At 44.2% G+C, this 24,102-nt stretch overlaps 1 protein-coding gene across 6 annotated transcripts in view; it reads left to right on the top strand.

Moving 5' to 3' along the window:
• The first annotated feature begins 521 nt into the window (after positions 1-521).
• Positions 522-24,102, top strand: part of ZEB2 (zinc finger E-box binding homeobox 2) — a 129,161-nt gene continuing 105,580 nt past the window's right edge. The window contains exons 1-2 of one of the 6 annotated variants that reach the window (XM_072960926.1): positions 522-663; positions 3,399-3,540. In XM_072960926.1, coding sequence (XP_072817027.1) covers positions 3,468-3,540 — 73 coding nt within the window. In that variant the 5' untranslated portion in view covers positions 522-663; positions 3,399-3,467. Of the gene's footprint in view, positions 664-739; positions 876-2,422; positions 2,515-2,927; positions 3,160-3,189; positions 3,207-3,398; positions 3,541-24,102 lie in introns of those variants that run through there. The other 5 variants (XM_072960925.1, XM_072960928.1, XM_072960927.1 and 2 more) reach the window with 5 other exon arrangements.

Raw genomic sequence — 24,102 nt, 5'->3', positions numbered from 1 at the left:
CACACACACACACACACCCAACACACACACCCTAAATACAGTTCACATGAAGCATTTTTTTTCAGGCTCTGGCATCTAAAAAGAAAAATAACAATAATAATAAGAGAAAGGGCAAAAATTTTAGTTCCAGAAGCGGTGCTGAGAAATCCTCACAACTTAATGTGCATTTCAAATCTGGTCATTAGAGCTATCTGTATAAGAAGAGGCGATCTGTATTGAGGAACCGGGATCTTTCCCTTTAACTTTCGCCCCTCAGAGTTCTCCAGTTCTGTGAATGGTGTGCACCGTTTTCCGCCCTGTACTCTGTAGGATTTAGTGATGAGGATAATGATGCCAAAGGCTTGACGGGGGGGGGGGGGGGGGGCGTGGAGAAGGGAGGGAGGGAGGGAGGCGAGAGGGAGGGAGAGAGGAAGGGAGGGAGGTGGAATTTCATTTCTTCCACTAAAGCGTTTGCGGAGACTTCAAGGTATAATCTATCCCAGATCCTTTCCCAGAGAGAAACTTGGCGATCACGTTTTCACATGATGCTCACGCTCAGGGCGCTTCAATTATCCCTCCCCACAAAGATAGGTGGCGCGTGTTTCAGGGTCTCTCTCTCTCCTACAGAAAAGAAAAAGAAAAAAATGTCATTAGAAGAGGCGTAACACGTCAGTCCGTCCCCAGGTTTGTGTTTCCTGGAGTGGCCGAAAGAGATCAGTTCTAACCTGCTCCGCAGGAATAACGGTCCTGCCTCCCGACACTCTTGGCGAGGTTTTGTACAGTTTGCTCCGGGAGCTGTTTCTTCGCTTCCACCTTTTTCTCCCCCACACTTCGCGGCTTCTTCATGCTTTTTCTTCTCACCATTTCTGGCCAAAACTACAAACAAGACTTCGCAGGTAGGTTTTTTTCCCCCTTTTCTCTCTTTTTATTTCTTTTTGGCATGGTCATCCCCCACCCTCCTTTTATGATTTTCTCCTTTTAAGTGGGGAATGTGAGTCTGAAGTGAGAAGGAGTGTCTGTGGGTAGGAATTTCAGGTGGGTTTAGCTCCTTTACGGCAAGCTTTTCCCAAGAGTGATTGCGATTTCTCTCGAATCCCCTCTCTCTCTCCTTCCTTTTCTCTCATTTTTTCCTCCCCCAGATAATTTGCCCTGTACCTGTCCATTCAGGTAACCAAAGGTGCCTTTTGCTACTCAGCCTAGGAAAAGTTTTATTAAGAACTACATGGTTGGAATTAAAACTCTTCAAGGGGAGAGATTCTGCTCTATTTTCACATCTAGTTCCAATTCATTGTATTCAGCAATTAAAACTTGGCAAATACCTGTTAATAATTACAAAACTTGGTGGATACAAACCTACCAGATTCGGGAGCCAGTCTTTCTCTTAGATATGGCAGTCCAACCTTTCCCACCGGAGAAGGCTGTTTTCTAAGCAGAAAGTTGCCTGTTTTCGTCTGCTTAGCGAGTTTCATTTCTTTATTTCATTCTTTGTGTGTGTATGTATGTGAAGTAACACCTCACTTCTGTGATGATAAATAAAGAAGTGAAAGTCCTCATGGAACTTGAGTCGTTTACCAAAGTAGTGGGGGGGTCACTACAGCTGGGAAGAAAACTGCTGTCAGGATAGGGGTTTTAATTAAGGATAAGTTTTGAAATTGCATTTCAAATGGCAAAGTAATATAGACGTGGATTTAACAGGAGACACATACACACAAATATCCCATTCCATACTTTGGCACTGAAAAGTCGAGAGAGATAGCAGGAGTTCCCAGGAACAGTGGTGAGCCCGGCTAACGTGAATGTGTTTATCTCTCACCTACTTATATATTTTACATGCTCCCCCTATAATGATGAAGGCAAGATTACTAACTCCAGAGTTAGAAATAACAGGCAAAGATAAAGTTTACAGCACAAATGCCCTGTCTCTCCCTCACACACACACATGCTCATAAAACTAGCAGCTTACTTTATTAAACATGTATTTATATGCAATCGTGTGTAAGTCTCAGCAGGAATACAGACAGGCCAGCTGTTTCATCCCAGACACTTGTGTGACCATTTCTTTATTTCAGGATTTTTCCCAACAATTTCAAATCCATAGGACAGCCAAGAAATGACCAAATGTGTCAAACTTAAATTAAAATTCTCCCACTATGCCTAGGTTAAATTCAAGGTGCTTTCTAAATCATCCACTTCCCCTTCTCTCTGCCCCCCCTCCCCACCCCTCTCAGCAAATGTGTGGAAACTGATACTCACTTTCCAGGTTTTCCGCAAAGCTTCTAACACAGGAGACAATAGGTGCGGGGCGTGGGGACTGAGTGTGCTCGGCAGAGAAAGGGTTAATGGCCCTTGTGTTACAGTTTGCATCTGTTACATCTTTTATAGCCCCCTGTTTAAACTAATCCTCGAGGCACAGCATCTTCCTAACCTCCACAGAGTTTCGGGATTCTCCTCCTCTCCTGCCTGCCTCCGAGGTTCCCCTTCTCCAAGTTTTGACAGTTTCAGCTGAAAAAATGCAGCGCCTCTCTCGATTTTTAGGTACAAAAGTTTCGAAGCCAGAAAGGATACGATCATTTAGCAGAGCTTAAAAGTATTGCCGTAGCGGTTGGACTTTCTCTTTCCTTTCTTGAGGGGAAAAAACAATTTTCTACTGGAACTATTTAAGGGAACCAGTGTGGGGGAGCATGTGTGTGAGTGAGGTGGGGGGAAATACTTAAGTAAATATTGTCAAAGTGGCGAAGGTGGGGGTGGGGGGAAGAGGGACAGTGTCCAAAGAGGCTTATAATTATATTTCTTATTGCGGCGTAAAACGGGAAATCTTAATTTGGGGGCGGGGGTGTGCGGGGAGGAAGAGACAGTGCCTCGATAAACTCCGAAAGGGGAGGGGAGGGGGCGCGGGACGAGTGGGCTTCCTATAATTACTATTATCAATTTGCCCGAGTGTGCTTCATCCGGGGGTTGTTTCGCGTTGTTTGTTTGTTTGTTTGCTTGCTTCCTCTGGGGAATGGGTTGGGGGGTGAGACAAGATGAGAGCTAAAGAAAGCCTCGCCTCACCCCAAGTTCCCGAGCCGGGCTGAGGACTTTTCGGAGGAAAGGGTCCGCCTAGCCCTGAGTCAAGCAGCCTTACTGTACCGCCGTGTGCATTCCCTCATACGGTCAGGAGTTATGACTCATTTTGAAGATGTAATTCTTGTCTCTCTGATCCCCTCGCGGGTGCAACACACAAAACAGTAACAAACACAAAGCGCCTCGGGGCCAAGGCTGGGGGTGGGGGGCGGGGAGGGGGCCGCCGAAGTTTCGCTTTGGCGTTGGGGGGCGCGGGTGGGTGCTCGCCGGGGCCCTGGCCCGGCTCCCCTGGGCGGCCCGCGCGCGTTTCAATGGGCGCGGGCGATGCCCACATTGTCGCTGTGTTTGGTTGCTAGATCGAGCCTGCGTGCTGCCGAAGCAGGGCGCCGAGTCCATGCGAACTGCCATCTGATCCGCTCTTATCAATGAAGCAGCCGATCATGGCGGATGGCCCCCGGTGCAAGAGGCGCAAACAAGCCAATCCCAGGAGGAAAAACGGTAAGAAACGGGCCGAACCAAACTTTTCCGGGCCACTCCGAGGCTCCAAACCCGGGGAGAAGGAGGGGGAAAGGGAAAAGGAACCGAGGCGGCGGCGCCGGCGGCGCCCAGGGCTCGCGGGCGAGCCTCCCTCCGCGGCCGGCGCCGGAGCCCGGCGCGCGCGGCGACTGGACAGGGGGGAGTTGGGGAAGTGCCGGGCAAAGTGAGCGCCGGGCGCGGGGGGCTCCTAGCGCTGGGGTCCGGCCGGGGCCCCGCGCCCCCACCCCCGCCGCCCCCCGCGCCCCCACCCCCGCCCTCCCTCCGCCTCCGCCTCCCGCTCCGCGAGCGCCCGGCCCGCCGGCTCCCCGGCCGGGCTGCGGGAGCGTCGGGCGAGGGCAGGGCGGGGGCCCGGGCGCCAGGTCGCGCAGGATCCCGGGGCGGGGGCGGGGGCGGCAGAGGGACTGCGAGGGCGGGAGCGGGGGCCCCGGGCTGTGCCTCCGCAAGGCTTAAAGTTTCTTGCCGGAGTCGCCTGGCCGCCTCTCCGTACGCCGCCAAGTAACGGTCCGCGGGCAGCGGGGCCCGGCCCGGCGCGCCCAGACCCGGGGGTGGGAGGGACTCGGCCGGCCCCGCGCGGGGTCCAGCGGGGTCCGTGCGGACTCGGGGGCGGGTGGTTCCTTTCCAGGGGGTTCTGGCCCCACGCCGGGGGCTGGCGGAGTCGAAGAGCGCAGGGAGACTTTTCTGGGCAGTTTCGACATGGTCAGGAGGAGCCCGTTATCCAGGCTGAGTCAGGAAGGAGGAAGGAGACGGGGGTGCGAGGGGGACACACAGAGCGGATGGGAGATCAAACGGGTGACAGTTTAGTAGGTCCATCTTGGAAGGAGTCAGAGAAGGATCAGAGTGAGAGAGGGAGAGAGAGGAAGAGAGCGAGAAGGAGAGAGAGAGAGACCCCCTAGGTATTACCCCCGAACAAAATCGTGGGAATAAAAGAGAAAAGTGATTGGCAAGAGCGCAGAAGGCGCCTGGGGGAGGGGAGAGAGCTGGGGACCAGAGAGGGTGTTGGGGGAGTTGCGGAGGATACTGAGTTTAAAAAGAAAAACCAACCCCCCAAAACAAACAAGCGAACTAGCGCCAGCTAAGACTGGGAAAGGAAACTTCTCGCTCCCCTCGCTCTCAGCCTGATCACCCGGCGCGGGGCCGCGTTGACGCTCCTGAACTGGACGCGGGGACGCGGCGCCGGCCCGGCCTCCGGCCTCCCGCAAGCCCAGCCCGCGCCTCCGGGGGACCGCCGGGGCCCACTTGGAGCAACTTTCCTCTAGAGAAGACAATTGTGCGCGCCCCCGGCCTGCCCCTGAGCTGCGCGGCGCGGGGAGGGGGCAGCTGGGGGCGCAGTGAGGGGTGCTGGAGGGAGAGAAACACAAAGACGAGGGAATTTTGATTAGAGACAAATGATGCTTCTCTCTGTCCCTCTCTCTCCGTCTCTGTCTGTCTCTCTCTCTAGGTTTCGTGTGTGTGTGTGTGTGTGTGTGTGTGTGTGTGTGTGTGTCTTTTGCTTGTTGTGGTGGAGGTGTCGAGCCATATGGGGGAGTGATAGAGGAATTTTAGTCAGAAACTGTTCGTTATGTTATCCTGCCTTTTCCCTTTGTGCTGCCTTTGATCTATTTGCTTGGCTTAGTATTACAAAAAACAAGTACAATAATATATCCCGAGCTGCTTCCCCAAGATTCAGTCAGGCTGCCTCTTTTTAAGCCTCTCTCTCTCTCTCTCTCTCTTCCTCTCCCTCTCTCCCTCTTAATTTAATTTTTTCTTCACTCTACTGTCTGGCATTATTTAAGGTGGTCCTTACACTGGAGACTTCCCCTTCCCCATCTCTGGGTAATTTAGTAGACACTAAAATTACACCTAATGTCCCCCTCTCCTCTCTTGTGTTTCCTCTGTTCCTTTTATTAAATGTTGGTTATTGATTTTCTAAAATCAATGTCTGTTGTGGGGCTTTTTTCCCCCTCTTACAAGTATCTAAAGCACGTTGCTGATCAACTGGATAACAAAAGCTTTGTGTCAAGGAGGTGGGTTTTTTTTTTCTCCTTATGATAAACAGTTATTTTTTGAGAGAAAAGAGAATGAGATTTAAAGCAAGGTTCCCAGAAGTGTCCTTTTGCAGGAGAGACTATTTAAAATATTTGTTTCTTCTTGTCTGCCTCCTCCAACCCCCTCCGGGATTCTGCCACCGTTGACCAGCCTGGCCCCAGCATTGAGGTCAGGCCAGAGCCCAGGTCTGGGGAAACAGAGAGCTCCAGGCTTCCTGGGAGCCCCAGGGCAGAGGCTGGCAGAGAGGGAGGCTGGCTGGGGGCTTCGCAGGTGGACTGGAGTGCCAGGGAGGTGCTCAGCCATGGACACCATTTCCCCTCCGCTCAGCCACTAAGTTGGGAGAAGCCTCAACACTCGGAAGTGGAAAGTTGAATTGCACATTTTAAAGGCATTTAGCCCAGACCCTGCACACTGAACAGCAATAATTATTTCCCAATAATCTGTGGGAAAACATGCTGTGAATTGGTTACTTGTCAGTGTTTGGCTTTGAGTTTAATCTGACTGAGCAGTGTCCTGGTTTTGAGAAGCAGGTAGAAGAGTTTTTCCTTCTCCCCCCTCTTTTTCATTTTCTTTCTCATCAAGCACATACCCAATGCCTTTCCCTTTGGGAACTGCTGGGATTTATCTGAACTGAGTGGATTTTTCTTCTTTCCTGGATTCATGGAAAAGATGTCACTTTTGAGCTTGTGTCTTTGCTGATAACACTAAATATGATGATGCTTATCAAAAATCATATAGAAATTCCTGGAAAGGAATAATGGGAATACTAATCGTAGAAGTAGAAGCTACATGGGAAAAAGAGAGAGAGAGAGAGATGGTCATCCAGGAAACTAGAATGGCACTTTATATAATTTTAATGAAGTCAACAGTATATATACAGACTAAGGTGATGAGGAGATAAAACATGTAAAGCAGTATGTGTGTGTTGGAAAGGCTGGTCAAGAACATGGGTGAGAAGACAATGCTGTATACAGCTATTAAAAACCAAAGGAGAAAGAGGCAGTTTGAGGAAAACAAATGTACAAAGAAAGAAACAACAATCTAAAATTCAAGATTCTCAGGCTAGCAAGATGCCTGGCAAAGACAGTGCCAGGGCCAAGTTAATCCACAGCGGACAGTCTCCTTTCCCCCACATGGAAGGGATGAAGTCTCTTCCCAGAAAATGAGATGTGCAGGAGGACAGGGGAGAGGGGTGAGGGGGAAGGAGGCAAAAAGCAAGTTGCCCGAAGACAAGAATGTGTGTCGGTTTCAAGAAAGTTCAGTCAGATGATCTTCAGTCTCCTGACTCACTTTGTAATACTTTCACTGAAGCTGGAGAGGAGGGGGAACCCCCCCTTTTCATTCCCCTGATTATACCCCCACTATCTGCACACAGCCTTCGAGGCAGAAATGAGCACTTGGGAGCCGGAGATGCCCGGCTTCTGCCTGCCACTGGCGCAGCCCGGGTGTAACTTGCAAAGTTTTTTGCTTTAGCTCCTGATTTCGGGCATTGGCTCCCGGGGTGCTCGGGCTACACTCCTGCCTCCTGCGGAGACTGGGAAGAGGGGCCTGCCTCCCCAGCCCACTGCCTTCCAGCATCAGCCTCTGAAAAATTACACAGACACACGCACATTTTCACAAAAATCAAACCTGGAAACTGCTTGTTTCAAAAAGGGAATGAAGTTGTCTTTTAAATGAAAACTGAATTAGGAGTGGTGGGGAAAAGGAAAAGGAAGGACGAAATAAAAGTTATATTTGATTTTTCTTCAAAGTTTCAGCTGAAGGGGTAGGCATTGTACAGTGGAATGGGGGAGAATTTTTTTTATAAACGTTTGCCTTTGGTCTCTGATTTTCAGTGGGAAAGAAAAGGGATAAAGTTGGATGTTTTCAGGGCTTTGGATCCTAGAGCAGAAACAATCAGATGAGCAGAAATGATGATCCCTGTTTAAGATAAGCCCTCACTCCCTTAACCACTTCCTGAAAGGGAGTGGAAGTGCTGGTGGTGATGCTTAGGGGCAAGGGAGGACAGAGAAGTGGTTCCCATCTCAGAGATGCTTAAATTGAAAGGAAAAGAAATGCAAGCAGCCCCTTCTTAAGGTGGTAGATCCTGGTTTTCCTCTCTGAGAGGTGAAGTTGGGATGGGGCAGCTGTGAGTCAGAGCCCCTCAGTACACTCTGAGACAGGGAAGTTTCCTTTGGACTGCAGCCGGTTCAGACTTGGTGATCCTTGCAAGTGTGGAAATCTTTTGCCAGTAGCTTTCTTATAAAGTTGATGAGGTTATAAGGAGGCTTTTTTGCTGCCTCTCAAAGCACTCAGAGGCAGTTTGTGTGACAGGTACCAGCTCGAAGGGCACTCCAAAGATATTCATCTCCATCCTTTTCTCTCTGTAGAGAGCTTCTGCAAGTTTTGTCACGCTGCACACACAGGAGGCTGGGGGCTATGTATCTAGACTGATCTATATTTGTTTTATTTCGGTTTGGAAAAACTAAGTCAATTGGGGTAGAAACATGCCTTCCTTCGTAGCAGAGCCACCAGCCTGCTGGTTCCCATAGCGTGACTGTCCACCAGGGGTGAGGGTGGGCTAAGGATTTTAAACTTTACGTTATTTCTCTGTTGCCACATAAAGATAAATTCTCGCCTTTAAGCATTTATTTCCAAGTATGAATAAAGCCAAGATTAACGTTCCCTACCAAATTGCTATGTCATATGTTTCAGATGTTTCCTTTCCTGCTTGCTTAATTTACTCAAAGTAAAGAGAATTCCAAGAGGTTATCAAAGACCCTAATACCATGTTAAGAATCTTTCCTGGGAAAAAAATGTGTGTCTTCCCTGAAGGTAGGCAGGGAGGGTGTTGCTAGCTCTCTAAGCAGTGCCGCGTTTATTCCAAGATGTGGGAGATTCTTTTCCTTACAACGGTTTTTGTCATCTGCATTCTTCCAAGGCTTTTAAGGTGCATTTTCTTCTGTGTGAAAGAGAACTCTTTGTCCTTTTCCTCTCCAGCCCCGTGGCTTCCCAAGGTAGACACTATTTTGTGCCTGTCACAGAGAGAGGGAGTGCAGGTTTGCAATGCTCACAGACAATTGATTGTCTGCCCTAATGTGTTTCATTTACATGTTTATAACGTCAATGGTGCTGGGGTGTCCACTGTACCATTCATTCCCGCATTCCCACAAGGGGGCAATTGTCTGAATGGCCAAGTCAGACACCTTTTTGATTGCTCTTTGGTTGTCTTTTTAGAGCAGAGAGATAAAGGGGGGAAATCTGTGATGCAGAAACACTAGTTGAAAATATACAGAATTAAATGTCACCACAAAAGCAGATGTTAACATAAGCCCAAATATGCTTTTTAGCCAAGATGTGAAGGTTGAAAAAATAATTCAGAGCAGAGGGAAGGATGATTTAAAACCAATAAATATAGCTCTGTTCCCCCTCCCTATTTCTTTTCTTTCTTCAGCAATCAGAAGATGAAATGTGATTTTCCTTTTCATTTTTAAGCCTTGAAACATCTAGGCACCTCCTCATTATTTGTATGTTTGCTGTGATTTGTGAATTTTGTATATATTTACATAGCTCTGTTTATGCCAACCGCATGGGTTTACCACTTGGAAAAATCTATTGAATGACTATTTGGGCTGTGGGGAGTGTAAACTTTTAAAAAGTAAGATCCAAGTATTTCTTCATCAAGCCTTTTTGAAAAGGCAAGCACGAATAATCAGTGGACTGTGTGGAAGTCTTCACCTTTATAGCTGCGTGTGCCAAATACCTTTATCTTGGGTGACAGTAGTGTCAGAGTGAGAGCTCTCGGGAAAAGTGTAACTCCCAGTTACAAAGTAAATAAAGAATTTCGTTTTAAGGTGTTCTGTACTGTCTTTATACCGTGTGTGTGTGTCTTGTGTTTCCTCTGAGGGAGGTGAGAGGAAAACCCATCCACGCGTGTGTGTTTTGGCTTTTTGCTTCACGCAGTTCTCCCCTTCATATTATGCATATATGTAGCACACATGAATACACCTGCTTTAAAAAAAAAAGGCTCACAGTTCAGATGGTGCCTGGCTGGTTCATTTAGGTAATACAGTTATTAGAAGTTGGTCTGATTCCGCGTGTGGTCCATAAAGGAGAGAAAATACTAACTCTTGTGGCATCTGGTGGGAAGTAAACGGTGGGGGGGGGACTTTTATAATTTTGAAGGGAATTAGGGAGGAAAAAAAAAATCGCCCGTCTGTGAAAAGATTTTTGCCTCTCCGGGAAGACACACACAGTAGCTGTGCCGTTAGCTGAACCCCTGACACGGCGGTCTTTTGAATGCCTTAGGTATGATTTCACTTTCGCTCACATCAATGCTGACCTGAATGCCTTTCATATCTGATCCGCTGTGTCTCTCCCAGTAAACATCCCCTGAGGGGAGAACAAAGAAAGGAGCTCTTCTTCTTCTTAATCACAATTCAGCCCTTTCACCGCCGGCAGGCTCCATTTGCATTCTGCCACAGAAAGCCAAGATGAAAAGAAAGAGGGAGAGAGAGAGGGAGAGAGAGAGGGAGAGAGAGAGGCAGAGGGTAGTAGCTGAGTGAAATAACTTAGGTGTTTGTGGCTGTTTGTCGGGCTTTCCCTGGTTACCAGCCTTATATAGTTGATGCCCAACCAGGCCCTGTCCCTCCTGACAGGCATATAGTGTTACAAGATGGCATGTCTGTACTATTCATGGCCACCCGCTCAACACTTGAGGTAGAAAGTGTCAGGGAAAGGATCAGATTCTCCCCCAGAAGCCTGTGAGACTTGGGTCAGGTGTGTGGACTTCCTACTCTGGAGTGCCGCCCATTATTTGGCTCTTACTGTTTACCTTCAGCTGCGGGAGGTGTGGGCCCTGGGGGGGGGCGGGGCGGAGCAAGCTGGAGGGGACTCAGGAGGGGAGAAGGGCTAGAGGCTCCCGAGACCGTGGTCCGGTTTCAGGGATGGGTGTCTGGCCCCGAGCAACAGGGAGGCGTGCTCACACCCAGCCTGAACGCACTGATAAAGCTTCAGGAAAACTGGAAAAGACTTTCCCATTTTTTCCCCCTGACTTTTTATGATAATTCATATTTTCAAATGAAAGGGGAAAAAAGCCAAGAAAGAAACTCTCAAATGAGCCAAAAAGGAAAAAAAATATATATTCTCTGAAAAGAATTTTAGGGGGAAAAGTTGTTCTATTTTAAAAAGCTTTGAGGGCTGTAAAGTGCCACGTTTTTCACACCTTCTTCATACTTTTTTTTCAGATTTTTTTAGTATGTTTAACATTTGTGAGATGACAGCCTTTTTGTATCTCAAACTGGATGCTTCAAGATTTGTAGGGGAGGGGTTGGTGGTATTCACGTTCTCTTGGGAGAGAAAGTTTATGCCTAAAGGGCTCCTTCTTGCTGGGAACTGTTTAAACCCTTGCAGGCGGACCTGTCAGGTTTTACTGTGTTATTTGCCTCCATTTTCAACATGCAAAAGTAACATGCAGTTAATGGTATTGGAATGAGACCACAGCAAGAGCAGAAACCTCTCGTGACAACTTTTCAGCTGCATTATCTTGCTCCTAAACTGTCTTGTCTTTTTTTTTTCCTTTCTGAAACCACTTTTAAGATACCAACAGCTTTTCTTCAACAATTAGATTAAGCATATAATGTGGGCTTGCGCACACACACACGCACACACACACATGCACACACACACTCAACTTTGGAGGTGCAGCCGCTTCAGACAGCAGAGTGAATAATTGGAAACGGGGGCCTTTGCGGTAGCCATTGGGACAGATTTCACTTATAGGAGCAAAACTAGCAGAGATATTAGAAGTTGTGCAAGAGCATGTGACACAGATTCCTGATTTTTTTTTCTTTTTCCCAGAAGATTTACAGAATTTACAAAAAGAGATTATCCCTACACCTTCCACCCCTCCTGTCCACCCCCATGACCCAAGCAATGAAGGATTTAGGCAGATTTACTTCAGTAAACACCTTTGGACACTTGGGGGGAAAGTGGGAGTCTGTTTGCAAAAGGAGGCTTTTGTTAAGTGAGGTACCGGGATAATGCTTTACCAGGCAGCTGCGATATTAACCTACCCAGCAATGCAGGAACACTCTTTAACTCTTTGAGTGCCTGGCCCTTTGCACTCAGCAGATAAAATCCTGGCTCTCCAAAGACACTCAAAATTCTAGCTCTAGCAGTTTATTATTCAGACAAGTCTTGTAGACATGAAAACTGTTCAAGCTTTTAAAACATTGTGGTTTAATTAGATGAGGTGGACTTACATTGCTCATAAGCCCTCCAAATGGTGGTTTATAATTGGCAAGGGGAAAAAAAGGGAAAGAAAGAAAGAAAGAAAGAAAGAAAGAAAGAAAGAAAGAAAGAAAGAAAGAAAGAAAGAAAGAAAGAAAGAAAGAAAGAAAGGAATCAAGGCAGCACATTAAAAATTCCAGGAAATATCTTTAGAAAAGCTATTTTCATTTCCAGCTTTTAAAATATTAGACTACGGTAGCTAGAGGGAATGGAGCAGCTGGGGCCTCTCTCCTTACTATAAAAGACACCAGAAGTTTGCGATGAAGCAAGGGGCTTCAGCTGGAAAAGCTGTAAGAGGCCAGCTTGGACAGTGACATTATCACAGCCCTCGCATCTTTTCAAGGGGGAAGTGTTTCCTATCTTTAGGAACTTGGGAGGTCCTGCGAGCCTCAAGAGTCAGGGGCCTCAGGCAGGCTGTTCCCAACTTGAGACATTTCAGAGCAAGCAAGACAGGCATTTATAAGAGGAAGGAGTTAATGGTTATTTTTTGCTGGGCACAAGAATAACTTTTCAGGTGTTGCATTGGGGCTTAAATAAGATTGCCTTATTTAGTTTTGAAAAAGAGTGTAGGTGTCAACGTTTGAGCAGCCACAAACGTGTGAGAAAGTAAAGGGTATGAGACATGACAGAATTAAAGGTGTTTGCTATGTTGTTACACCGTGTGTCAGGCTGCAAGCTCCCTTTGTCACAGCCTCCTGGTGATTTGACAGCACAGATCTACTTCCCTTCTAGGTGAGACAGCATTTTTTAACTGGAGTTATAAATATGGTACCCCCTTTGCGTGGCACCCAGCCTCCCAGATCCGTGAATCCTATTTGAAAGCATCTTGCCCTGAGACACAATGAACAAATGCTGTATACAGGGGACTGTGCGCTCGGGGGCCGGGCAGCGCCCGCATCACAGTAGCTGGCATTGACTGTTGTTTGGCAGGAAGGTCCTCTGCCAAATCATTCAATAATTAAGTTTTATGTTATTTGTATGAACGACCAAGCATGCAGTATTCCTTTTCAAATCAAAGGGAGGCTTAAAATTACTTTTTGAACACTTTCAGACCATGGTCAGGTCACAGTTTGGGGGCTGAATTAAAATGATCTCATTCATGATCTAATTGAGGTTGGCAAAACCTTACCAGTAGCAGGAGTACATAAATATAAATCAAAGACCAAAATTTAGCAAATCATATCATTTGCTAGAAATCTGCTCATGAATTATTCTCCGATCGCCAACCCAGAAGTTAAACTTTGTCTCCCCTCAGCAACAGTAACTGCGCATATTTTTTCAGGCTCCTGACAGGAAAGTTGGAGGCTGAAAAGAGAAAAGGGAAGGAGGATGATCAATGTCTCATCAGATGTTGTGTGTTTGTGACCCAAGGAAGTCTGAGAGTGAATAAAGCCATGTCCATTACAGTGGAGGCTGCGGTCTTGGTTAGAAATTATTCTGGGCTTCTGAACACCAGACTTTGGAAGAGCAAGCCGCGGGGGCACAGAAGGGATGGGAGGGGAGGAGGCATTTGAGAAGGATCTGATGATTGAACTTTGCTTTCATTTTTCAACTGGGGGATGTAATCATCATAATGATTCCTGGTTTTGTTTTGTTTTGTTTTGTTTTTACAAATTTAGTTCTCTTACTGAGCTGAGTTGAGGGGATGAGATTTGAAGTTGTTGTTAGAATTAAAAGACTATACACACATGTTGGCGTACATATTCAAGTTGCCTTTCTTTCTTGTTTTATTTTTGAAACATTACTATAAAATTAAAACTACAGATAATTTTCCCCATAGTCTATGGGATTAAATGTCATGTTCTATTATACGTAATCCATTTTCAGTCGTTCTTCATTTTTCTTGGTTGCTGTGTGTTATTTCAGCTAAAACCCACACACACACTCTAAACTGGAGGAGACCTAATTCTGAACTTCAGTATTTTAAAGTGAAAAATTTTGAAGTCCCATTTAAATGAAGATATTTTTTCAAGCAGACAATAAACCCAGAACTGGTCAGTTTGCCAAACTTTATCTCAAGAGCAAATTATGAAGGTGTATTTTTAAAGTAGATAAAGTAGAAACATTTTAAAGTAATCTCAGGTGACATAGGTAAATGATTGCATTCTTTTGGGAACAGGTAATTGGCATTAGTGATTTCCTGTGACAAAAAGGCAAAACATATTCTAACATTAAAGAGTATAATGGATTCTTCTTTAATGTTGCTAATATGACAATATAGTGATTTTCGTTCTTTCTATACTGTTTTGTATTTCTTTTTATAATGAGCTCTAGGAAAGAAAGGTACTCCTGACAGGTGATAAACACTCCCTCCCAAAAATAAATGATCAATAATAGATGGACAGATTAAGATATCATGCTATTTAAGATCTGAGATTTTTTTCTCCCTTAAATGAATAAGTAAATTTCAAGAAATTTAGTGCCCAAGTGATCTATAAATGTAGTAGATAGCTTTCACTGTTTTTTTCATTTAAATTGCATTTATATTGTTTTATATATCTGAGTAACTGTAATCAAAGAAACTTTGTAATTTGCCTATTCTTGGAAGTACCTAAGTTTCTATTTTAGACACAAAACCCATCAATGGAAGTGTTTCACATCATGAGATTTCTCAGTTTTAAGAGGTGAGGTTTATATATAAAGAACTCAGTAAACTATGTTTTCGTAATAAATAAACCCAAGAAGAGGGGAAAATCTCTAAGCAAAATGGTTGTCCTCTAAAGATTTTCCATCACCTTTGCTCTGCTGATGGGAATTTGAAAACTAAATACAGCCCATGTGCACATACACACACACACAAATGCACCCTAGGACCCCCAACTCTCGGACTTGTCCTCTTTAACTTTCATTACAGTCTTATAGCTTGTGGGTGAGATACATTTCAGCAAAAATAGAAGAGGTGAAGAATTAATGTAGCCTCCTGTTTAGTAGGATTTATTGTACGGAAAAGAGCGTTCCCCATGCACGTGACTTAAAAAACTTACTTGCACCTATTAATCTAAGCTTTAAGTGTATTATTTAAGATAAATTACAAGCTTTGTGCTTTTAAACTGTTTGCCTTCTTTTTCCTTCAATATTACCAACCTTAACACAGATTATGCTAAATTGATTGCAAATTATTATGGTTTTTAAAACAGCATTCAGGAGTCCTGAATAAAGATGGTATTTTAAAGTAGTGTTTACAGTATTTAAAAGAAAGAAAAGGTGAGGGAATTAAACTATACTGAACACTTAGAAGTGTGTGGAGTTTTATACTTGTGCAGATAAAGTGTGAGGTAGCCTTGCCCTGTGAAACCAAGACCACAAATGATATGTGTCAGTAGGTTCTTTGATAGGGCTTCTGGCCACAGTGTTTTTGTGCTGTCAAACTGCTATGTTGAACAAACACCTCCTCTGGGACAAAGTGATAAATGCAGAGACAGGCTGGCTTCAACCAGTCTCAGCAACCTCCTCAACCACACCCCCACCCCCGGGCCCACCTCCCACCTCCCACCATCCTGCTGCCTCTCCACCCTGCTCGCCTGTACCTGAAATTGACATGTACAGAGCCATGCCCAGGGCTTTTCAAGGTGTCAGCGGTGAGTGATTATTGATACTCCCCCAATCTTATGAATCAGTCCTCCGAAACTGCAGGCAAAGTCCGTTTTCTGGCAGACTTTATCTAGTCTTTTTAAAATGGAAATGGACTGAGCTTCTAAACTTCTGCCAACTTGAACTTTTTCCACTTTTGCTTAATCATTTGAAAACCACTTGCTTTCCTCTTGTCTTCCCCACCCCCCCCAGCCACTGGAGTTTTATTTTCTAATGTTCAAGCAATTACATTGTGCAACACAAAACAAAATTGTGCCTTAAAAAGTCCAAACACTGTTACCTCCTACTTTTCACTTTCCAGCGTTCTTTCTGGGCTAACACTTCAAATGTATAGCCAACTGGTTTTTTATTTTTTCCTCCTCTCTCTTGGAGCCATTATTCTCTGACTAAAATCTGTTTACTGGTGCCTTTGTGTATGTGTGTGTGTTTTTTCCCCCCTGACATTAAATGAATTTCCATCTCCTACTTCTGCAATCTCTAAGAAATAGATAAACCATTATATTTTTTCCCCGGCTCGTATTTTAAAGCGGTGATCCTGACAGCAGGACGATTATTGCACTTTATGTTTTAGTGGATGTTTGCTGTTGCTAGTTACAGCAACACTTATCATAAGACAGCAAGAAAAGAGTAGTCCCTGGTAATTAAAGTAATGAAATATTCATTTACTCTACCTTTTCTGTAGTCTCACAAATTAGGCTGCTACATTTAATGCCTGCACTGCCTCTGTTTTTATTATAATGGCAGCTTTCGCATCTGCAATTAGGACTAATTCTGACAGTTACAATTTCTGAGGGATGGTAAACAGTGAGCGAGATGTGCAGCAGAGGTATTACACGTGAAAAGCCCTTGTCTCTTTAACCTTGTTGTTTTTTTTCTCGCAGAGGTTACCTTTTCCCGATGGTGCAAAATCGACTTGACATAACTGTTCATCAGTTTCAGGGTTTTCCCTGGAGGTATTTGCATCAAATCAGCCCAGTCAAGCTTCAAGTTGAAATTGGCAGGCCAGAAACTGACAGGGTAGAGACTGGAAAAGAGACAGCTAAAGTACAGGCAGCAAACTGACAGTAGCAGAGTGAACGACGGAGAGAGAGAGGGGGAGATGGGGTGAGAGCGAGAGCTTTTCAACTTCAGTGCAAGGGAAATCTCCACTCCTGCATGAATCTCAGTAGCCATGTATCCGGGAGGAACTTGAAGGGTCGAGAGCTTCAGAACACCTTCAGCTAATTCTTGCCACTAGGGCTCAGCAGCCCTGCTCCCGGGGTTCACTCTCGTTTAATCTGATTGGATGCCTGAAGAGGAGTGGGCACACTTAATTAAACAGGAGGAAAGTTCTGAGGCACCTCCTCAGCACTTATTAAAGCTTGAAAGCCAAATCTCATGATCAGTGTTATAGGAGGCAAATAAGGCAGTTTGGGTTTTTTTCCCCCTAATTGTTAACTTGAAGGAAAGTTAACAATCCTTCTCTTTACCAGGTTTGTTTCCTTGGGTTTCTACTCTGAAGCAGGTTAGAAGTTCCCAGAGACCAGAGCTCAGGAGACTGTCAATTCAAAAGTTAGTGCATTTTTTGTCAACAAAAACAGCCACGCAGCAAAAATTACACTTGAAGAGATACTCCTTTGAATAACACGGGGTTGCAAGTTCTCTTTGTCAAATAACCCCCGCCTATCCTGATAATGGATGAACATTTATTCAGTCGTTTAAAGGCCAAAAAAAACATGGCAAAACCTTGAAATAGCAGTGACATTAAACTTTTATTTCACTATCGGGAACGTCACTTTGAGAAAAATCTTATGATTGCAAAACTTTTATAATTGCTCTTACAAAGAAAACAAATATGAAAAGCGCCCCCTTTGCCTGAATGCATTTTTCCCCCTCCTTTATGTCTATTTTAAGCAGTATTTTTTGTCATCCTTCCTTATTTCTTCTAACTTTGGAGGTGGGGGGTTGTTGGTGTCTTTACTAGATGATTTAAAATCCTCACCACTTTCCAACTAGACTTGGGGGTCGAATAAGCCCTTGCTTTCAAAGCGTCTTCAGGCTCTGTGTATGACAGGCATTGGCTGATCTGCTGATGCCCATTCGACAGGCACTGTTGAACTAAAGTGGTGTGACGGCACAGTTTTGTTAAGCTGTGAACAAAGAGCTGAAGATGCCTTCCTGGCATCGTCCATGTGCATATTGGCCTTGTCACAGTTTTGCTTGATTTAATGCTCGGTTTATTCCTAGATATTAAAACTTAAATTCCGAACAATATGTTTTCAAATACTACATACCAACTTTATTTTAAAAGCGTCAACTTCGAAGATCCCAGGGTTCATTTGCTCCTCCAGTTTCTGTGTAGCCAACGTTAAAACACAGCTTTGGAAATAAACAGATTGCCAGTAGCCTCTTAGCTGTTATCCATTTAAAAATGGGATTCCAGTCTTAAAAAGTCTTATTAGGGGAAAAGATTTATTTTTCTTTGATCATTGGTTGAAAGTTATTATTTATTTCCAACAGTGGATCCTCGCATAAATTCCTGAGAAGTTACCTTCTGTGCACACAGTCTGGGTAGACTTTCAAAAAGATGTATTATTAAAAAGATATGCAGTTATAAAAGAAACCATTTACAAATACCTGTCAGGTTAAGGACAGGGCTACCGGCAGGAAGAAAGAAATCAAGGGGGTTTCTGTTAAAGTGAGCGCTCTTGAGGAGACAGCAGCAGAATTAGGATTGAGTCTAAAAAATAAAATAGCCGTTATAAAAGTCCCTGTTCCACAGACAACAGCTAGCTCTTCAACAGAAAACTTAAGTTTAGAGCTAAATTTAGATGCCTGTGTCCGGTCGAATGTGTCTTGAGCTTTATCTCTGCCGGGTCTTTGTTTCCCCTCTGCCTCTCTTTCCTCCCTCAGGTTGGCTTCAAGTGTTTGCTAAGAGATTAGTTAGCAAGTTTATATTGAGGAGGTAGCCATGGGGAGCAGCTCTCTGCCCGAAGGAACGCGCAGTGGGTCAGAGTGTGAAGATACGGGAGCTCAGGCTGACTAAGGCCCCGGATCAGGTACTTGATTTTCTCTTAAAGACACACTGGCTCGTAGAAAGGGTTGTGGAATGACATCTCGCCCCAACAGGAGCACAGATGTTACCACTTTTAGAAACTTCCAAACAAGCATGATTGCTGCAACAACTTTATGAAAAAAAAAATTTAGGTCTATCGCCAGAACACTCCCTTTTCATTCTGTAAAGAGGTTGTAACTGGAGATATTCGAGGTGTTTACCTCCATTCACAAAACAGCATCTTTCCGGAGCGTGTTACGAGGAAGGTGGCAAAGGAGAGAGAAATATTCAGCAGCATGGAAGTATTGCTGCTAATAAGCAGGGAGACTGCACTAAAAATCTGAAATTGAATCTCTAGAGTAAAACACATACTCATTTCCACCTGCTCTAAGAACGCGTTCTTAGCAGTGACAGTTTTACTAACTGAAATAAATTGCCTTTTTTTTAGTAGTAGTAGTAGTTTACTCAATATCATTTATACCAAATAATTTTCACAGCTGTAAAGAGTGATACAGGTTGGAGTGACCAGGCAAGAATAAGTTTTCTTGCTAGTTTTGTATAATATCATACAGACACCCCTGCCGGCAGCATGGATAAGATACTCTGGCCTATTCTCTGAATTTCGTGAGAGACTTTTGTGTTCTTTCCCATTGGTGTGAACAAGACTTAGGCAAGCAAATCTCCAACCTGGCAAAAGAATACATGATACGTTAGTGGGGTAGTATTAAATCTATGTTGATGGAGTCGATTCTTTCTTCATATATGAAGTGAACTCTGACATTGGTTTGGTGTTTCCTATGAAAACTTTGTTAGCCACGGTTTATGAAGGAGACAGACAAATAGAAGTGGATCCAAATAGTCCTCCTGCCCCAACCCCCAGCTCAACACGATCCGCTGTGTGGTGCTAACTCATAACATTCTCTCTGTAAATTGCTCTAAATGAAGCCATCATCCTGGCTATGTTTTATAACAAATGCATGGCTGGGACCAACATGACTTCTCACCTTTTAATGAACTGTCCCAGTTTAGGATCTTCTAAGGAATGGAGTGTAAAAGGAAGCAAAGTAGGAGATGAAGAGATCTCGTAAATAGTTTCCTTTGAACAACCACAACTGCTTACATGGCCTTTCCCCCTTTTTTTCCGGGCTAGCAGAAACAACGGCCTAGCCCAGGGCTCATACAAGGGAGCACATTTGAGAGTGATTCATTGGATGATTTGAGGGAGACACCAGCTCTGGGAGGCCAATGAAGAGCATTGGCTGAGAACATCCCTGACATCGGGAGTGGGTGGGATGTTAGTATAAGTCGTTCCTGGAGGAATTTCTGATTCACATGAGAATAGGAAGCAGAGATCTTCCAGCCGCCGGTCAGCATTGGTTTTAAAATAAACAGATATTGATGGCTGTCTTTTTCTCCCACCCCATTCCTAGCCGAGCGAGGAAGTTCTGCTTCATGTAAATAAGATCTTTGCATTTATCTGCACTGAGGTAGGGCTTTAATGATGGGTATCTGCAAGTCAGGAGAATGAATGTGATCTCATTGTATCTCAGTGCAGAGATGAGATAGTGGGGAGCTACAGCACACCAGTGCATTGTGCCCGGGTGTCGGGAACAATCCTTCCCATCTCCAAAGCAGCGACTCTTTCTCTTTCATCATTGTTTCCTTACCTCACTTGTATTCTTCTTCCGATACAGATCTGAGTGAGTTGTGCAAGCTTCAGACTTGCCAGCCCCCAGCTCCCAGGCCTAGAACAGAGTAATTCATAAACTTACCATATTAGACTATCAGATTGAAACCAAGAGTTTCTACTAGTGGTGGAATTGGAAAGCCCATTGTTTTGATTATCATTTCATCAGCCCCAACTGATACTAGCATGCTCAAGGAAAACACACTTCAGTTACAGTTGATTTTCAGATTCCAAAATGGTGCTGCAAAGCCTGTGCATCTATAATTATATTTTATGCTAGGCTGTGCAATACCAAAATATACGCTGCAGCAATCAGTGAGCGAACAGTATCAATCAATTTGTAAACAGATGAAGTCACTCATTCCCAAACTGGTTTTCCAAAAACAATTACTAAATTACAATAGAAAAAAATTGTACAGTTACTGTATTTGTGTGCTGTGTTACAATCAACATACCAGGGAAACAAAACAATTTAATGCAGAAAAATCATCATTCATCTACATTATAATTGCTTCTTTTTCACATCTACAGGGCGGTTAATTAAAATTGTGATTAAATGCGGTCGCGCTGCCTAAGATGTCTTGCCCAAAACAGGTGGTACAGAATTTAAAAGTAAAAAAAATGTAATTAGCATTGGAAATTGAGAAATTGCCTGTAAGAATCAGTGTTAATTTCAGTCAGTGATGAGGTAATTTATAAATGAATGCAGTGGAGGCTGTGCAAATGCACATTGCCTTCCTTGCCATTCTTAGCATTCTCAGCATGCAGGTGAAAATGTTTTCAAAATATTGAGGTAATTTGAAAATCAATCCATGCATTCTGTATCTTTTTTCCTCCCGTTTGTACCAAATGCTGAACAAATGCTGCCGTAGATGGCACGATCCACCCGTTTTTTTTTTTTAACTTTCTAAAAGCAATGCTGCACATATTTTAGACCTAGATTAAGAAACGTCACAACACCCATCGAAAGTCTAAAAGTGTTACAAGGGTCCAAATCGTCCACCTAAAGTTCTGACTAACATGGATTGGGTTTGCTGCACGTCACTCCCTCCGGTGCAGTAGAGACCTGGAAGGGAAACTTCTTCACGGAGCTGGTCGTGCAGACATAGAGACTATTAACCAATCCAGTAAATACTTGAGGTTTTATTTTTAACGGTTAAGAAAGAACTAGAGAGTTATAATAAAGCTGATATTTTCTTGAGACTCTTTAACCTTATCTTTGTTATTCTACCAATAAGCCTCCCAAACCAGTTAGTAAAGTTATTGCTAGAAAATATTTTCCAGAAATGAACTCTGCTTATTAATAGCATTTCTCCTTTTGACAAACAAGGATGCAACTTTCTAATAAAACATGATACCATCAACTTAATATACTTCATGCATTCTACAGGCACAGCCTGTTGGTACAAGAGTAAATTCAAAGTTCAGATGCCATTTAAAAAATTATTTCTATTTACACTATGTTTCTGTTATTCAAATGAGAAACCCTAAGCTTTAAAAATCCCCTTTTAATGGAAAAAATTTAACTTTCATGTGCTTATCCTTACCATCTAAGCAATACAAATTTAAAGTCTTTTAATCATGAATTGAGAAGAATATGGGGTTCAAGGATCTGGCTTCTTAAAGAGACTTCTTGGGACTTTTTAAGCATCCCCTTCCTGAACTTGGCCCCCTGCAAAATGATCTATCTCTCCTTATGAAGGATTTAAAGGATCTCTTATCCTAAGAACATGTTTCATTAACTGTCACAGAAATATCTGATAATCAGATTCTCTCATGTAAAATATTCTGCATAGTTCTTTGCTGTTTGAGGCAAGAATCAGTGATTTCACTCTGAAGATACTCTTTGGGTAATCCTGACATTTTTTGGAGAAAGACAGAAATGAAGGAATGGTCTGTTTCTCTGACAGTATCTTACCATCCTCTGGTTTGGGGCCTGGCATCGGGTCTACCTCCCCACCCCGGTCCTTCCTCACCACTTGTGGGGAACAAATGAACTGTGCAGTTTAGACCCAGTGGTATGCCATCCTTTCTCCTGGATTCAGATGTGTTTCCCATTTAATATTACAAGTAGAAATAAAATGAGACCTGTAAATGGAGAAAACTGAAAGGTCAGCAGTTAACTTCTTGATCCCTCTCCTTTCACCAGCTTCTAGCCTCCACTAACTGTGATTAGGGCAACTTCATCTTCCAGGAGTCAGGTCCCCTTCAGTGAGGGAGGGTGCATACTCCATCAAAGAATGGCTTCCTGGATTCCCTTCAGGACCTGTGAACATGAGATCTGCAGCCACCTGGGACTTGGCTCAAGTTTCAGGAGAGTGATGGGACGGGGGAGGTACCATGACGTGCACCGGGCTGTGCTGGTTCTGAGTTTACAAGGGGTCACAAAGGTCAGAGAATCACAGATGTCAAGAGAGCTCAAGGCCCTACCCCTTGAACATTTTGCAGAAGAATATTCTTCTTACCTCTTTACATTCAGTTCATGGTCCTCTGTAAGCCAGCAGGGCAACGTGGAGTTCTTCACGTGGGAGATTCCACCTATGTCATGTCAAACCATCGACAATGACAACCTATTTTATGGGAGCTCGTCTCCCAGGTGTCTTCTCCATTCTCTTACAGAGTCATCGGGGTCCTCAGGAAAGGTTCGAACTATATGGCTATGCTAGCATTAGATTGGCCAGAGGTTTATTTTTTGAAACATTTTTTTCTTTTCAAAGTTTGCCACGTGAGCTTACTTGCTTCATTATCCCATTACTAGAAGCAGTACCTCTTTAAAGCTGGTGTCAGGCTCATGGAAGAAAAATGCATTTTTTTTTCTGCTTAGAGCTTCTTTCTGACTTCATTCCTAAGAGTGATCTGACGTTTGCATTTTAAGAAAAAACCTTTTTTTTTTCTTGTTGCAAAAATAATTGAAACGGATGCCACCAGGCCCTTTTTAGGCTTCTGGTATTCAGTAGAAATTTGTAGCGTTTAGTCATCCTGCATTAATTGAACAACTACTATGTGCAGGCATTGAACTTGAGGCTGAAGATCCAAAAATGAATGACAGAGCTTTGACCCCTGAGAAGCACACTGTCTAGTGCGAAAGTGGGGTGGCCTCCAGAGATGAGGAAAATGTGATGAATATCCAGTGAGTAGAGAGCACAGAAGGTGGCTTAACTAGATCTGGGAGCAGGTGGTGAGGGCAGGCTTCCTGGGGGAGGCAGCTTTTGAAGAGGGCATGGTCATATGACTCGGGTTTCACCAGTGGAGCGGGGGAAGGGCATCCTGGGCTGAGAGCAGGGTGTGTACAGCCTTGGAGGAGGGAAAGGGAGACCAGCTCGGGTGCTGTCAGCCAACCGACCTGTCTGGAACAGAGCACCAGGGCAAGGGGTCAAGCCTGAATGCAGTCTGCAGAGGTGGCCTGCGAACAGAAGCGTCTCCTGCCCCACATTGACTGGCTCTTATCCAGTAAATAGGTGATGGTGAGCTCCTGAACCATTTTTTAAAGAAGAAGAATGGCATAATCATATTTGTATTTCAGTGAAATGTTTCTGGCAACTGTAGGAAAGCTAATATTATCTAACGTTTATTGAGTACTTATAATGTGCTGAGACCCGTGCTGAGAATTTTGCTATGTCATCTGATGTTGCCCTGACAACCATCCTATCAAACAGATACATTATTGCAATACATTTTTTTACCGATGAGGAAATTAAGGCCTAGAAAGGGCACGAGTCCTGAGTCAGGAAGAAAGTTTATGGCTAAATGTTACTGGAATCGTAGAATTTCCAGGATTACAAGTAATTCTGGAAAAACGTTTGGAAAAAGAAACCCAGCCCTTGAAAAAGAGTTAAAGTGAGGCAGTCTGATTCCCTTCTCTCTGGGCGAATAGGGCGTCTAAGTGGGGTATGTGGATTTTTCATCCTCAGAATTC

This window comes from Vicugna pacos, chromosome 5 (assembly GCF_048564905.1).
Source record: "Vicugna pacos chromosome 5, VicPac4, whole genome shotgun sequence".
NCBI lineage: Eukaryota > Metazoa > Chordata > Mammalia > Artiodactyla > Camelidae > Vicugna > Vicugna pacos.
This window is presented reverse-complemented; position numbering and strand designations above follow the sequence as displayed.